Consider the following 12,112-nt stretch of genomic DNA (forward strand, 5'->3'; position numbering starts at 1 on the left):
ATATATATATATACGGCAGTTGATCCATGTATGCTGTGCATGCACACCCTAGGGTTATTCATACTGCTGTATACATGGTCAATAGTAAAGCATAGAAAACACATGTTTATGAGAATCGTGTACTAAAACAACTTTGTGCGTCAGTACGTTTATATTATTGTCTAAAAGGCACACCGTTTATTTATTTATTGGTTGGAGGTAAAATAACACAATATAACATCAAATTCAACATGTTACATAAATTAATCTTAGGTCAACCTACCATTATAAGTGATTCGGAATTGCTGTACATGGAGAAATTGATGTCATGAGCTGGCACATCTCCAATGGTTGATAAATCATCCACGTTGGTTCCTTGCTGTGTCTCTGGATGCCGTCCCTGTTGCCAGTACTTGGTATGTGGAGGATGGTAGCGATGCTGATAACGATAACCGTGATGAGTAGTGTATGAATGGTGTTCGTAGTACCTATCGTGGTAAAAAAAAAAAGATAAACAAAAAGAAATAAACAAACAAATACATAAATAAAAAAAAATAAAAAATTGAATACCGGTATCACTACCTTGGGTTCCCTACTACTACTACACAGCGTTAACCCACCGCGACGTCGATGCGACGTGTCCTATTAGTGGTAATGGCAGTAATAATGGAAGTCCTTGCTGAAACCCCTGTTTTGTTTTGTAGGTGTATAGGGCACCTGGGAGGGGGCGGAACATAAAAAAGAGCCATGTTGGAAATCACATCTAGTTTATGTGTACACAATTTCCTGTACGTCCGTTCACCTCCATTGTTCTTCGAGTATCAGGCATGTATAACCATTAAACAACACTCATCGGTTTGGCCGGGTTTTTTTTTCATTATACTGAATAACCAAGTGTCTTTGTCTGAAAATTTCTTTATAATTTAATGTCCTAAAAAAATTTCTATTTCATAATACTGCCAATTTTATACATTTTCATACCTCGATAAAGATATATTAAATGAATAAACAGTATCGAAATGTAAAAATATATATCTGTACTGTAACATTCGTCCACTTTGAAATGTATAGGCCTATATTATTTAGACCACTCTGGAAATAATCCTGGAGGGATCCCAAATATCAACATTACAGTGTGCTTCTTGCTTTGTTTCTTGTTTTTTTTTTTTTTTGTCACGTTTTCGTATATTTTGTTATGGTATCAAATAATAAAAATCTTAAGATAAAAAAAAGCTTCCAACATAAGGTGGCTAATAATATAACGAAAGTGTGATAAATTTCATCGGTTTATTCGCGTATACATTTCTAACTGTGTATCAAAGCAAAATCAGTGTAGATAAGCCAAGTAGATAAAACAATAAATATATTTTATATGAATTTGTAAAATCATATAGAAAACAACCATGTCATCTTTCAACGCAATATTATGATTCGGCCTATTGTCACTATACGTGCAAGTCCTATTGATAATAATAAGCTATATTATAGGCCAAATTTTCATGAATTATTATTAGAGATCCATTAATACTACGTGCCTATATTTACTTATAAAAACTTTCTCTTAATCAAGGGATTACTAATTGTTGGTCAGTGCCTCATTTATTTTTTAAGGTTTCCCCTCCATCAATTATTTCACCAATGGTATATTATTTCAAATTCAATTTTATTTAAAAACCTCCGAAACGGAGAGATAAAAAATACGTAAAAACATTCACTTAAGTAACAACGCATCAAAATACATGAAAATCAAACTACTAAATTTCGATCAAATAGAAAAATATTTTACTTAAATAAAATAATGAAATAAGTATAAATTATAATAAAACTTAACTCTTAAATGTTGCCATAAATTGTCTTTTCCATTACATTTTAAACAGATATATTTTAAATACTGTCATAACATTACCAGTTAATCCATCTTCATTATCGGTATCTTGACGTACAAACAAAAATGGTGGTTGTCGCGTACGTTGTTGGTCTGGTCGGTGTGTGTGTAACAACTCAATATTATAATGAGCTTTGGTCGCTAATTTATGTATGCTGATTGAGTATTAAATTGGATTAAAAAAATTATAAATGATTTTGTTGTGATTAACAACCTGTCGAATAACATTATAATAATAGTATATTATTAGGAATAGCAATTTTTGCTATCATTTAGTGTGTTTCGAACTGAGACACTTTGGGAGGTCTCACAGTTCAGTAAGTGCAATAAAAAATTCCAAGATTTAGAGTCGCTTTTAAAAAAATTGTAAATTAAGTCCAGTTAGTTATTAATAATGGTACAGATATTAATCTAGAGTATTTAGATAGGACCAATCAAGGTTTCCAAGTTTCTCGCAAGTCGTGGGAGTTTCCCGGAAATCTAGATGGCCTCCTGCAACCAAGCAAAATTCTTCCTTAGAATAAGCCATATCATGCAAATTAATTAAATCTGTATTTTTTTACTACTGTATTTACCCCTTTATTAGCATTTGTCTCATGGAAGTAAGTGTCAAAGTGTATCACCAAATGCACCAAAATAAAATTGAAAGTGCTAAGTAACTTTCAACTTTGAACCCGTCTTAACAAGTCGAAATTGCTGTTTAGTTGTGGTGTGGCTGAAGACAAGGTCAATAAAAGACAACCTATACAGTACAAGAAAATGTGTTTTAATGTAGCTCCATGATGCAACATATAAGACTTACAAGGTACTTTTAAGGGTAAAAACAATGTGTAAAGCTTGATTCAGTTGAAAACTAAACAGGGGTGGTGCCAGCGGGGATGCCGGGAGGGGGCTAGGGCCCCCGTTGGGGAGAGCTGGCCCCCACCGTCGGGGAGAAAAAGCACAATTCGTCGGGAAGAAAAAAATAATTATATTTATTTTTTACATATTAGTAGACTCCAAAATCGATTAAATAAGCCTTTGAAACCCCTAAATTGTCAAAATTTTCGGGGCTCACCCCCAGTACAACTTTTGGAACCTTTTAATCGAAGCTTGACCATGGCCACTTTGCTTTCATTGGGGAAATCTGACCCCTCGTCGGGGCACCGCCCACCACCTTGCCTTTGCCTTTCGGGCAAATTCTGGCACCACCAATGAAACTAGATCATTGACGTTTATAGAAATTTAAATAAATACAATATTAAAATACAGGTATAAAAAACATTTAAGAAGAGTCAATTTATATAGAGTAATAATAATAATAAAACAATATGTTATATTCATTGTTGAAAGATGAACAGTACATGACTCATGAAAATATTTTTTTTTCATTATGCAAACTAAAACAATCATTATATCTCCTATAATACCTGTACACCTAAATAGATTCTTGGTTCTTAAAAAAATATTGTTAAGTAAAACATTATTCGGAATGAAACAGTACATCTTCTTCCAACAAGTGAAAACATTGTATTAGGTTGAGGCATGCAATAGAACAAAATTAATCCAAACTTTGCTCTGGGAGTGTGGTTAACAGTGTTTTGGAAATGCAAGGAAAAATGCTATAAAAGCAAACAAGTAACAACTAAATGACACGAAGAATAATGCAAATGATAAGTTGGCATTAAATGTAAATATGCAATGTCACATGATATTAACTCCACCAATCAAATGACAAGGATCTATTTAGGTGTGTTATAGTATAGACTGTTTTAAGTTTGTTATAGTTTTGCTTTCCATGATAGGTCTGACTTCAACATGATTTTCTCAAAGCTTTCAGACAGAAAGGCACTATGTCACCTCAATGCAAGGTCTGAGTGAAAGTTTCTACGCCAGTAACCATGCCAGCAAGTTTATTCCAATAGTGTAGGAATATGTCTGAAAGCAGCACATGTTGAAATACAAACTCAATGTTAGATATTTGGAGTTCAAAAATGTCATCTTGGCCAAAGGCATTTCATACTATTCCATTATGGAAATTCATCTTGAATAAAAGTATAAAGGATATTATTTGACTTAAAACTTTAAAATATTGTGAGTTTTTTATGCTGGTTTCTTGAATTTTGATTTTTCTGCAGTACACTTTCTGATGACTTCAACCTAAGAAGATAATTTTCCATTTCATTGATCTTTTCCTGCATGTGAACAGCTGTAGCCTTGTCTCTGTTAGGGAAAAATAATTTAAAAAAGATACATAATATATTGAGCAAATAATATATGTTCTGTAATAATGTTCAGCAGCATCAACAACACCTGAAACACTAACAACAACAGCGGCAGCATCATTGAAAGATCAGCAACAGTTGCAGTATGAGCAACAACAACAGCAACAAAATCAACAATAACAGGTACAACATCAATAGCAGCAATAATAACAATAACAGTTGCAGCAATGGAAGAAGTAACAACGATAACAGCAGAAGCAGCAATCACAGCAACAACAACTAATAATGATAACGATTTGTAAAGCACAAACGTCACCACCAAAATTGGTGCTCAAAGCGCAACAACAACAACAACTACAGCAACAATAACAACAGCAGCAATAACAGTATCAGCAACAATAGCTGCAACAACAGCAATAATAGCTGCAACAGCAAAAATACGAACATCAACAATAGCAGTATCAGCAACAATAATTATAGCGAAATCAGCAACAGTAGCTGCAACAGCAGCAACGACAGCAACAGCAGCAGTAGCAGTATGAGCAACAATGATAGCAAAACCAGCAACAGTAGCTGCAACAGCAGCAGCAACAACAACAGAAACAGCAGCAGTATCAGCCAAAATTATAGCAAATCAACAGTAGCAACAGCAGCAATGGTAGGTTGTTGACCTGTGGTCTGAATTATAATACAACTGAAAAAAACCCAAAGACTACCTTGAATTTCGTTGAAGTGAATGCTTCTTGTGAGCCAAATGCTTCTCTACTTTTCTAATTTCTTCCTGTGTTTGAACAAGCTATTAGTATTGCAAAAAAATAATTTGAGACAGTTAACAATATAACACTCAAACAATAAAATAATGAGGAATAATAATAAATGTAGCACAATAATAAATTGCAAATTTTTAAACAATTAATGTTGGATTGGATTGGATTTATTCGGTTTAATCACCAAGGATAGCCAACGAAAGTCTAGAAGAAGAATATTTCCAGTGGGAGAGGATAGCCCAAGAAAGTCTAGAAGAAGAATTATTTCCAGTGGGGTCCTTCTGGCGGTGACTGGCAGTACACTGGGAGACAATCCCCTACTCTTTTCTGAAGAGTGTACTGCGTTCTTTAACGTGCACATGGGCCATAAATGCACATGGGACCAACAGCTTAAATGTCTCATCGGAAATATGGTGCGCTATGTAACTTGTATTCCACCCCTCCAGCTGAAACACAAGTAGAGGCAGCGATAGGAATTCAACCGGGGACCTGTTCAGTAAAAAAGTTTACATTGTTACGCAATATTCCATTGTATTATTTTATTATCATTTCTATTATTTAATTACCTTTATATTGAGTCCTCGTCCTGCGATTAAACTTGATTGTCCCTCACTGGAGCCACCAGCCCCATCGCCTTTCTTTGGTAGACCCGTCTTTTTAAGAAATTCATTTACTTTTGCTGTTATAAAAAGATAATATATCATTGATAATATATGAAAACATCATTCGGAAACAAATATAATCCATCATATTAATGATATATAAAATGTGTATTGCAATGAAACACATTTAAAAAGACAGTGGCTATATTGTTATGTCAGTTTTAAAGCAATTCATAATTCTGACTGGATGTTATTGTCCTAATCGAGTCCATAAAATAGCATCCAATCTAAATTGGTTTAAGACTGGTGTAACAATTGCCACTACCTTCAAGAAAATTATCAATAATCTTAAGAAAGAAAAAATCTTAGCAACTTTGAACTTTTACTCCAACTCCACCTGCTATTTTAGTAAACTAGGAGATGGAATCTTCTCCAACTAGAATCCAACTCACCTAAAATGCACTCCATCTGTAATTTCCTCCTAGAATATCTAACACCTGAAATCCTAGCCATTTGAAATTCTCCACCTACAGTACAAATTTCTCCTCCCAGAATAATACTGCAGGTGGAGAATTTTCTACTACCTGTATATATCTATGCCATTTGGAATGTTCTCTCCCTGGAATACTGTACCTTCTCTCTAACGATAGCTATATGACAGTTTGTACCCTTTTGCTAATTAATAGATAACAGGATTTTCTATTTTGTAAGTTATTTGCTATCCTAAAATATCATTTGAATAAAATTGAAAACAAAATAATGTTCACATTCAAAATGCTTACATTTGCGTGTGCCAAGCCTTGAATTAATAAAGTCAAAGACATTTTCCTTCTTTTTCCTTGCTTGATTCCCTGCCATAAAGAATCCTTTCTGTTTTTTCTTTCCAACAATTTTAAGCTTTTTCTTCTCTTTTAACTCCATGCAATGATCTAGAGATTTTCCTTTTAAATGCAAAGTTTATAATAGATATATAACATTTAGTAAAATAACAAACAAGCAATTGTTGTTTTGAATTTATATACAAATGAATATTCTAAAACACTGAAGGTGTATTTAAAGAATACAATGAATTTGTACAAAAAATATCGAAGTTTGGCTTTATTCTATCAACTACAGCTCCATTGGAATGACAAAAGGGAAATTCTTGTGACCTTAAATATATATTTGTAACATCAAGGGACAAAAATACAATAATCTACCAATTTATGTGCCTCTTTAATAAAATGGTATTTTTTAAACAAACAATAAAAAGTCAAGCTGAACCAGGCTGACAACTGTTACATTTCTCTTTATAAATGTTTAAAATCCTTATGAAATACAAGTACCATAAATCCTTGAATAAGCGCAGCGTGTATTCGAGAGCGGTGCTTATTCGAGAGCTGTGCTTATCAAAAAATATTGTCATTGCGCTTTTCATGCCCGTTCCCATATTACCTATCTCATGTATTCCTATAGTTTGGTAGGCCTATCATAGGCTCTACATCATCGTGTCTTCATTCTGTATACTTGTTCATTTGACCACTGTATACATTGCATTTAAAACCCTGTTTCTCAAAGTGCTTCATTATACATAGATAACATGTACTGTCGATTAAAGAGGCACTTCATCAAAATAGAATGAACAGTACTCTTATATGAGAGCGGGCTTAGCGAAAAAAATCAAGTTTGGTGCGGTGCTTATTCGAGAGCGGCGCTTATTTGAGGATTTACAGTACATAATACTTTGTGTTTGCATATTATAAAAGAAACGTATTTTTTTACATAGAATAAATTACCTTGTGGAACAATGACGGCTTCTACCGGTTCTACACGTCCTTCACCATTCTTACCAAGGCCCTTCCTGCAAGGCAGGCAGAAAATTTAAACAAAATATGTGTATTATTGTAACATTTTTTTTTTGTTTTTTAATTCCATTCACATCCAACAGAAAGTACATTCGCCCCTTACAGGGTGGAACGACGCTTTAGAAACCAAGTCTTTTTATGAAGCTTAGGGAGTAGAGCGGTTTTTGGTTATGCAGTATTTCATTACTAAATGGTGAGAGTACATGGTTGTTGTTGTGTGTGTTTGGTGAAATAAATGTTTACAAAATAATGCACTAAACACACACAACAACCATGTACACTCACCATTAATATTTCATTACTAAATGGTGAGTGCACAAAGTTGTTGTGTGTGTTTAGTGCACTCCTTTGTAAACATTTATTTCACCATGACTTATTAGAATTAGAATATGTTTTTGTGTGTATTTAAATTACACACACCTATAGAGATACTGAGGCTTCAAAAACTTGAATACTATATAAGGTATGAGCTTACCCATATTCATAGCCCATTTTCAACATAAGCTTTGACCCAATTCCAGAGGTATAACGTTCCCATTCCCCGATGGCAGAACTGCTTCCTGGTTGCCATAGTAACACAGGTGACTCACTACCCAGATGTTCTGGTGTTGAAGATGAGGATGCAGGTAGGGAGACTGCAGCATCATCCTCACTATCAGATAAAGAACTGTCAATATCTTCTATGGAATAGAAAAGAAACACACATTTTCTGGTATAAAAAATGATATGTTTTATGACATAAATATTATTTAAATTTAAATGTATTAAGATACAATTTCTTTTCTTCTTAAGTTGCAACTTTTAACATATATAACCCATAACATGCTTAAGCTTCAAAAACATAATCAAAAAGATAAGCGGGTTAAATTTAGCCGATTATCTGGACAAACTGGCAGTACAGTGTTTTCTGCTTGGAGTAACAATAATTTTAGAAGTAAAATTTTTAAAATTCAAAACTAAGCCTTCACACTGTTAATCACTATTTATTTACACACACTGAAATATAATTTATGGTAGGGTACAATCATTGCATTTATATCTATGGGAGGGATGGTGGCTAACGAATTTTAGACCTACAATATGATTTACTGGTTTTACTATTTCATTTACATTTTGACTTAAAAATATGAGATAATAAATTTCATTGACATACCGATTGGAAGAATACTTTCAAGGTTTAGTGTAGCAGTTTCATCATAGTTCTCATACTGTACTGTAATTTGGTGCTTTTCAAGATCTATTGCTTCAACTGTTGCTCGATGCCATACACTATCATCATACCTTGCTAAACACTTGCAGCCTGCCTTCAAGTTACTGCAATAAACACACATTAAGAACCATTTAAATTTATCTTTATTGATTTTTAAATTTCCACCCCATATTTTATTCAATCAATAAAATAAATACAGGTCTCCCTCCAATTAAAAACCACTTTCATGTGGTCCGAAATGAACAACTGTCTTATTTTTGTTATTCTAATTAGAGACCAAAGCTGCTAAAGTCCATAGAAACACTGATCCCAAAAGTGGTCTTAAATTGGAGGGAGTCCTGTAAAACAATTATACATACAGACACTGACTGATTTACTTACCTGAAATCAGGCTCCTTGAAACTTTCTAATTCAGTAACATTGGCAATGTGTCCGTGGGAGTATCTGCAATCTGTTTCGGAGAATTTGCATTTGCCTTCCAGGAAATACGGACATGGTACCATGGATATGTGGGTAGGGTTACAGAATAACACCCTTACTTTAACCTGTAAATATAATGAGTAACATGAGTAACTAGATTAGTCACTCCATAGATGGTGCATACCTCCGCAGACATGCCAACCCTACAAGGCCAACAAGAGGAGTTTGAAAAACTTCTGAGTGGAGTTTTGGCAATGTGAGAGAAGTATTCCTAAGACATGGTACCAATGTGATGGGATTGTAAAGTATGTAACCGTTTTGACTCACAACAGCAAAACCGCTGTGCAAGACTAGGCCCTAGGCCTAGGCAGGAAATCTAAACCACACCAAGCCTACCGTAGGCATCACCTACAGTAGTATTGATTTCAAACTGGCAGGATACTTTCTGTTATTAACTTGCATGTTTGTGTGTGTATTAACTTCTTTTTCGGAGGAAGCTCAACACTACTACTCGTTTTTCGGTACTGCCTAGGCCTACAGCCATATCGCTCTCATCGGACTCCATTTTCGAAATCGTGCTTTACTAGACTGTTGTTGTTACGAAATCAGTAGACCATGGAGCACCATTTCAGAGTGCAGTGCAAGTGCAACTCTGACATCAATTTGGCCAATAAAATTTGTTTTTTCGAAATAAGTAGACCGTGGAGCGCGAATGAATTTTTTGGATACAGTTCAGAGTGCAACTGCGACAGCAATTTGGTCAATGAAATTGGTTTTTTTCGAAATCAGTAGACCGTAGAGCGCGAATAACTATTTCGTATACAGTTCAGAGCACTGTTTTCAGGACGAAATTAAGTGGTCTTGTTCTAATCTAAATCATAGGATTATCCTTTTTATTTCGGAAATGCGCGATTTATTTCAGCTGGCCAAAATGTGTAAAAAGCGGAGATTTTCAACCCAAAATTGGAGTGCGGAGTTTTGCTTAAATAAACGAAGTAATCCGCCGAAATCAGAGTGGTTGGCATGTCTGCCTCCGCCCTGTACACGGGCCGTGAATGATGGGCGAATCCATTATTTTCCTCCCTGTGCCTGAATACAGAACAATAGCCAGGAAGTGTATGATGGGACCATTCCAGACAGAAGGCGGTGAATACATTCCTCCTTTGGCGGAGGTAATAAAAACATAAGATACACTACCTCCTGATTATCATCTGTGTTCTCAGTATTCAGAACTATTGCATTGTGGTATTGGGAAGCACCCCACTCTTGTGAATATAGCAGACGACACTGTGTCCCACATAACTCATCCTCAACCTCTTCTTCATTTTCTTCTGTATCATTTTCCTTTGGTGTATCATCAACATTTGTTACATCTGCTGATAAGCACTCCTTCAATTTAAGGTAATCAAATTATAAAAAATTAATCAATATTTTAAATTAATATATAGTTTAATTTAAATTTAATAACTAAAAATGATTTGGTAAGGTAATGAAATAAAGAAATGTTAAATTATGAAATATATGAATGTGGGTAATTTTCCCCAAATTTACCCGGAATGCTTCTAACTCTGCATCTAAATTGTCTTCGTTTTTGCTAGACTGCTCACCAGAAACTTCGTCAAGGAAATTTAACAATTTACTTTTCTTCAATGACAATAAACTTTCTGAAAAAAAAACCAAAAAACCATCGGTTTAAAGAAAAATTCTAAATTTGTAATCTGTTTGCACATATTGGGTAAGTACTGTATTAATGAGTGTGTAAGTGTTATAGGCAGTTTGTCACACTAAATGTTCCTACAATCATTTGTACTTGTAATTAATACATCATTAACACATATTTCAGTGTTGCAAAAACATTAGGTATGTGCTTGAATTTGCTGCAGGGGAAAACTTGACAATTATATCAAATATTATTTAAAATAATATAAATAATTGGTGGTTGACCACACCTCTTTATTACCGTACCTTCTGTCAACTTGATGACTTCTTGAAGGTCAGACTGTAGTTGTAAAAGATCACTCTTGTCTCCATCCAATCCATTAGTCAATGCTGCCTCAACTTGACTTAGCTTTTTGATGTAAAGAAATAATAAAAACTTTTTTTGGGGTAGGCCTAGGCCTACTTCATTTATAATTCGCCTACTAGGCCTAGGCCTATATGCAGTATTATCAATTAATTTGTTAATCAGAGGGATTTTCACTAAAAGGGTAAAGTCGACCTTCAGTTTCTATGATCATTTTACCCACTGGCACTCTAATTCCTCATTCAGCTTTCGTAAGCCCAGTGGCAGGGCTCAATCACAGCACGCGATCTAAGGGTCCGATCACCGTCTGGATGGTCGCCGTCGTCGGTGATGGCGGTAGGCCTACTACCTAAGCAGGGCCTAGGCTAGGCCCTAGATCAGTGCCCTAGATGCCCTGTAGCTAAACTAAACTAAGCTCATTACCACTCTCATATTTCTTAACATTTACCTGACTTTTATAAAGATCAATTGACCTCGCTAAAGTTTCTTCATCCATCTGATCTGATGTTTATTTTATCAACTGTTGACAAAATCGACAGGGCGCAGACATTTTGGTTTCTGAAGTTCAGGGTGACATGGGAATGTATAGCCATTGAGTGGTAGAGATTGATTAACCAAATCAACAAGACAGATTATATACAAACCTAAAAGCATTTTAGTATAGCATGATTTAAAATTTGATTTAAGAAATCATTCTTTTTTACATGTTGGACATAAAATTTAAAATATTATAAATTGCAAATGTTACGATCATTGATAAGAAAGTCAACCCCGGTTACCGACTACAGAGGGCGGGCGTGGGCAACAACAAGCCAAGGGTATGTCTAGTCACACGATGACTTTAAGTGCAACTACTGTAACCTGTACGCGAACACATTGATAATATTGTAGATATTTGCACGCGACACGTGTGAATACCCATACGTAATACATACAATAATTATAAAGAGAAGCGAGGTATATTTGGTATATACGGAAGCTTAAAGTGACCTTCCGAGTTTCCGAGTTTCCAAGATAATTATCTTGGAAACATGGAATAAACACTTATTAAGACGTCTTTCCGAGATAATTTATCTCGGAAAGACGTCTTTCCGAGATAAATTATCTCGGGAAGACGTCTTAATAAGTATTTATTCCATGTTTCCATGATAATTATCTTGGAAACTCGGAAACTCGGA

General features: G+C 34.7%; 1 protein-coding gene across 1 annotated transcript; it reads right to left on the reverse strand.

Moving 5' to 3' along the window:
• Positions 1-2,609: 2,609 nt before the first annotated feature.
• LOC117105160 (zinc finger CCCH-type with G patch domain-containing protein-like) lies at positions 2,610-11,536 on the reverse strand. Its single transcript, XM_033246229.1, has 12 exons — positions 11,383-11,536; positions 10,877-10,979; positions 10,463-10,575; positions 10,109-10,300; positions 8,873-9,036; positions 8,435-8,595; positions 7,757-7,961; positions 7,213-7,277; positions 6,220-6,378; positions 5,402-5,514; positions 4,785-4,864; positions 2,610-4,066 (listed from the first exon to the last, which is right to left on the reverse strand). Exons 1-12 carry the CDS (start codon positions 11,428-11,430, stop codon positions 3,928-3,930), a joined length of 1,542 nt encoding a protein of 513 aa, XP_033102120.1. The 5' UTR covers positions 11,431-11,536; the 3' UTR covers positions 2,610-3,927.
• Positions 11,537-12,112: the final 576 nt, after the last annotated feature.

The sequence above is a fragment of the Anneissia japonica genome, unplaced genomic scaffold (genome assembly GCF_011630105.1).
Source record: "Anneissia japonica isolate Jap-2015-1 unplaced genomic scaffold, ASM1163010v1 scaffold287852_len814684_cov197, whole genome shotgun sequence".
Taxonomy (NCBI): domain Eukaryota; kingdom Metazoa; phylum Echinodermata; class Crinoidea; order Comatulida; family Comatulidae; genus Anneissia; species Anneissia japonica.